The sequence below is a fragment of the Asparagus officinalis genome, chromosome 1 (assembly GCF_001876935.1).
Source record: "Asparagus officinalis chromosome 1, Aspof.V1, whole genome shotgun sequence".
NCBI classification, from domain to species: Eukaryota; Viridiplantae; Streptophyta; class Magnoliopsida; order Asparagales; family Asparagaceae; genus Asparagus; species Asparagus officinalis.
Window position 1 is genome coordinate 8,210,606 of NC_033794.1, and position 5,241 is coordinate 8,215,846.

The following is a 5,241-nucleotide window of genomic DNA, read 5'->3' on the forward strand; positions in this document are numbered from 1 at the left end:
GTTCTATTTCTGATACTCCGCCACGTGGACTTTAAATAATCATCAGATAACTGTATTATAACTGCTGTAGCATCCTGCTTTAACTGCCGCGGCACCATAGGTTGCAGCGGTTAAGCCGCGACACCATAGGCTGCCGCGCCTTAGCCGCGGTACCTTGGTCTGCCGCGCCTTAGCCGCGGCACCTTGGTCTGCCGCGCCTTAGCCGCGGCACCTTGGTCTGCCGCGCCTTAGCCGCGGCACCTTGGTCTGCCGCGCCTTAGCCGCGGCACCATGTCCTGCCGCGCCGCCATATGTTGCTTGATGACGTGTATATTGTTCTTCTATATCGTCTTGAGTGGTGTTTGAATGTCTGTAAGCATTTTTTGATGTCTACAGATACCCCCTCCAAAGTATCTCAGACTCATCATTTTTTGAGAGGAGTCTGGGACACTTTGGATATGATAAGCTTTTCTTGCAATTTCTCCAGTGCTTTGTTGGGGAAGTTGCGTAGAATGGTCTGCGAATAGCTTCAATTCTTGACTTCTTTATCTTTTAGCTTATTCAGTGCTTTGTAGAATAGCTAAAATTCCTCCGGTGCTGCGTTTATCGCGTGGCCGTTGTCGAAGTCTCAAATTAAAACTGCTGTCGAAGAATTTGAGAAATAGTTTATACTCATATACTATATTGGAGTGTTCGGGAAATAGTTTAACCTCATATACCCGTTGGGAGGTAGCCAGGTTATTCTTAAGAATATTTTGAGTGATATTCTCCAGAAACTTCCTGTTGAGATTAGGGAAATAGTTTAGACTCGTATACCTATTGGAGTATTCTGGTCTCTTGTTTGTTGGTAGAGATGAACCCGGAATCGGAGAGGAAGAATTTTATATTCTATCTCCTGGTCTCTTGTTTGTTGGTAGAGATGAACCCGATGATGGAGAGGAAGAATTTTATATTCTATCTCCTGGTCTCTTGTTTGTTGGTAGAGATGAACCCGATGATGGAGAGGAAGAATTTTATATTCTATCTCCTGGTCTCTTGTTTGTTGGTAGAGATGAACCCGATAATGGAGAGGAAGAATTTTATATTCTGTCTCCTGGTCTCTTGTTTGTTGGTAGAGATGAACCCGATGATGGAGAGGAAGAATTTTATATTCTATCTCCTGGTCTCTTGTTTGTTGGTAGAGATGAACCCGATGATGGAGAGGAAGAATTTTATATTCTATCTCCTGGTCTCTTGTTTGTTGGTAGAGATGAACCCGATGATGGAGAGGAAGAATTTTATATTCTATCTCCTGGTCTCTTGTTTGTTGGTAGAGATGAACCCGATGATGGAGAGGAAGAATTTTATATTCTATCTCCTGGTCTCTTGTTTGTTGGTAGAGATGAACCCGATGATGGAGAGGAAGAATTTTATATTCTATCTCCTGGTCTCTTGTTTGTTGGTAGAGATGAACCCGATGATGGAGAGGAAGAATTTTATATTCTATCTCCTGGTCTCTTGTTTGTTGGTAGAGATAAACCCAGAATCGGAGAGAAAGAATTTTATATTCTATCTCCTGGAGTAAAGAAACTCAAAGTGGGATCTCCACTTAGAGAATCTGGATTGGTTTGAATAATCCTAACTGTCATAAGGTTTGATTACTCAATTCAAAAGTGGACCCTTCGTTCGCAAAAAATGAATCGAAAGGAGATTTTGGTTGTGGTCCTAACTGTAGTAAGGTTTGACCAAGTGGGAGTTTTGAGACGATCCTAACTGTTTAAAGGTTTGATCGTTCAATTTGTGGACCTCTCGTTCATGGAACGAATCGAGAGGGGATTTTGGCTTTGGTCCTAACTGTTTAAAGGTTTGACCAAGATGGGAATTTGAGACGATCCTAACTGTTTAAAGGTTTGATCGTTCAATTTGTGGACCTCTCGTTCATGGAACGAATCGAGAGGGGATTTTGGCTTTGGTCCTAACTGTTTAAAGGTTTGACCAAAATGGGAATTTTGAGACGATCTTAACCGTAGGAAGGTTTGATCGTTCAATTTGTGGACCTTTCGTTCATGGAAGGAATCGAAAGGGGATTTTGGTTTTGGTCCTAACTGTAGTAAGGTTTGACCAAGTGGGAGTTTTGAGACGATCCTAACTGTTTAAAGGTTTGATCGTTCAATTTGTGGACCTCTCGTTCATGGAACGAATCGAGAGGGGATTTTGGCTTTGGTCCTAACTGTTTAAAGGTTTGACCAAGATGGGAATTTGAGACGATCCTAACTGTTTAAAGGTTTGATCGTTCAATTTGTGGACCTCTCGTTCATGGAACGAATCGAGAGGGGATTTTGGCTTTGGTCCTAACTGTTTAAAGGTTTGACCAAATGTGAGTTTTGTGAGGGAAGATTGATCTAAAGGAGTGATCAAATCTCATCTCAACAAAAGAGTATTCGGAAATCACCGTGGGGATGTAGTGTTTAACACTTTGTTTGCAATGATCGGGTTATTCCTAAGAAAGTTACATATACATTCTTCCGAGAACTTTCCGTTACATGAACCATCCACCCCCAGCTTTTTCTTGCGAAACTGAGTTTATCATTATGTTTAGCTATATGATCGGGTTATCCTTAAAAGTACCATGCATGGCATTCTCTAGGAACTTCCCGTGAAAGAAAGGAAATAGTTTAGACTCATATACCTGTTGGAGTATCGAGGAGCAGTTTATACTCGTATACTCTTCGGAGTGTGGGGAAACAGTTTATACTCGTGTACCCAATGGAGTTGGGGAAACAGTTTATACTCGTGTATCCAATGGAGTAGGGTCATCTTTAATCGGCTTGTTTCGCCATTATGACGCCGGAGTCAATTAATGCTTGGATTTTATTTTTGAGTCCGAAGCAAATCTCAGTGGGATGAAGAACCCTTCTGTGGTACGCAATGGAGTTAAAGTCGTCTTTACTTGGCTTGTTTCGCCGTTATGACGCCGGAGTCAATTAATGCTTGGATTTTATTTTTGAGTCCGAAGCAAATCTCAGTGGGATGAAGAACCCTTCTGTGGTACGCACAGTAGTTTGGATCCGTAATTCTCTTAGCTCCCTCCTGATCTTTAATAGGTGGTAGCTCGATTTTGTCATTGGCGAGGGTTCCCAGTGATTGCAGATGTCGTCGGTTGGCTTCTCTCGGCTTTCTTTCTTTTAAGAAAGTGTTCAGCTTGTTCACCGCGTATTTTCAAATCTTTCCAAGTTTTGGATGGTACGACCCCCAGAGCTTCCAGGACATCGATAGAGAGATTATTATGGCATGTTTGCAGAATGAACTCCTCTGTAACAGGATCTCTGCAATTCATTGCCTTGTTACGGAAGCGCTTGACAAAATTGTTGACTGACTCCCCGTCATTTTGTTTTCATCCAGAAGGGCAAACTCCCACTGTGGTCGCCAGCTTGTTTTCGTCAAAAGTTGGTTTTGTCATGGAATTCATTATATCTTCGGTCGATTACAATAAATTCAAAAAAGAGATACCTTTTTTATATACAACTTTTTAGAAACAAACGCAGGATCGTTGTTTGGATCGCTGCTTGCGTGGGATCTTTGCCTGTGCCGGGAGCGCTTTGACTCGTGGACCACCAAATCACAGATTCTGATTGAACCGTGAGGGGTTTAATGATTCTTCCTTCGTTTATCGAAGTAAGAATTTGAAGCGAATATCTTATCGATGTAAGATGTTCACTCTTCTAAAGATCAAGTCAGAGCTTAGATCTCTAGGAATCGCCAAAAGCTTCTTGAAGATATTTGTGAAGAAGGAAGACTCTCTCTTTTGCTCTAATTCACCAAAAGCTTAAGTCTTTTCTGCTCTTAACTGCTCTCTGTCATTTATTTCATGTCTAGGGAGGTATTTATAGGGGTATGAATGCATAACAGTGGAAACGGGGGCGAGATAACTGACCAAACAAATGCTCTTTGGCCGCGTCAGTCAACACTGTCGCGGCTATTGGCGCCGGCTATTGGCGCGGCAGTGTAACCTGCGGCGGCCGAAGAGGCAGTTATCAGCACGTTTGATCGTGCTTAAAACCGCTCTCCCACGACTTTTAACCACCTTTTTTCGTGGTTTAACTGCTTGTACACGTCAGCACACGTTCTGTTTCTGGTATGCTGCCACGTGGGCCTCAAAAATCATCATATAACTGTTTCGTAACTGCTGCAACACTCCTTTAACATAGCCGCGGCACCCTAGATTGCAGCGCCCAAGCCGCGACACGACAAGCTGTCGCGCTCCATAATTACCATCCCATGGTGGGAATGGTGAGAAAGTATGCTGAGGTGAGGTGAATGGCTGTGGTCGAACAGGCATGTAGTTCATGTTAATCCCTGATGTAGGACTTGGCATTGCATTCGAATGAGAAGGCACGCTTTGCTTATCTGCCGGATTGTTAGCCATACCTAATATATTTTGTAAGCATAGCCATATTAACAATAAAGAAATTTATAGAATATGGGATATGTATGCATTTAGCAGGGAATATAGTAAACGATGATATTTCTAGTTCAAACAACATAACAAAATAGCAAGTGATAAAAGTAGTAATGGTTTGTTACAAGCAAAGAAACATTAAACAATATCGATGCGAACAGTATTTTAAAATTCACCAAGTTATTACATAGCCATAGGACAAATACTACACTAAGTTAAACCGCTCTCCATTGTGTTACCACCATTGTACTTTGCACAATAATCCACCCACATCGCCCAAGCAATTTGATCTCGTAACTCCTTCCATTCATTTCTAACATCTCGATCCTCTCTTTGTGTCCTACTTTGAGTATAGTCCATCACATTTGATTCGTCCTCATTTGTCTCTTCCCCAGTATCTTCATCAATTTCAACATTTTCATTTAAAATATCATCATCCGGATCCTCCAAGGCAATAAAGTTGTGCAACACAGTACACGCTAGTACAATGTCCACTTGAGTGGGAAATGGATAATTCGGCTTCCCCGCAAGAATTTTAAACCGATTCTTCAGTATCCCAAATGTGCACTCAATTTTTGATCTTAAAGATGAATGCCTTAAATTGAACAACTCCTTCCTATTCTTTGGTGTCCTACCGGTGTGCTCTTTTAAATGATATCGGACACCGCGATACGGGGATATGAAACCTGGCATTGTGGTGTATCCAGCGTCACATAGGTAATATTTACCTACATTAATTAAACAGTATTTTAAAATCTAAAATATTGTCAAGTAGTTAATAAATTATTCATAATGTGCACAAGTGAGAATGAATACCATCATAA

General features: G+C 41.5%; 1 protein-coding gene across 1 annotated transcript; it reads right to left on the minus strand.

The window, feature by feature from the left end:
* On the minus strand, positions 4,618-5,241 carry LOC109832703. Its single transcript, XM_020400108.1, has 2 exons — positions 5,234-5,241; positions 4,618-5,145 (listed from the first exon to the last, which is right to left on the minus strand). The coding sequence occupies exon 2, from the start codon at positions 5,108-5,110 to the stop codon at positions 4,628-4,630; it is 483 nt and encodes a 160-aa protein (XP_020255697.1). The 5' UTR covers positions 5,111-5,145; positions 5,234-5,241; the 3' UTR covers positions 4,618-4,627.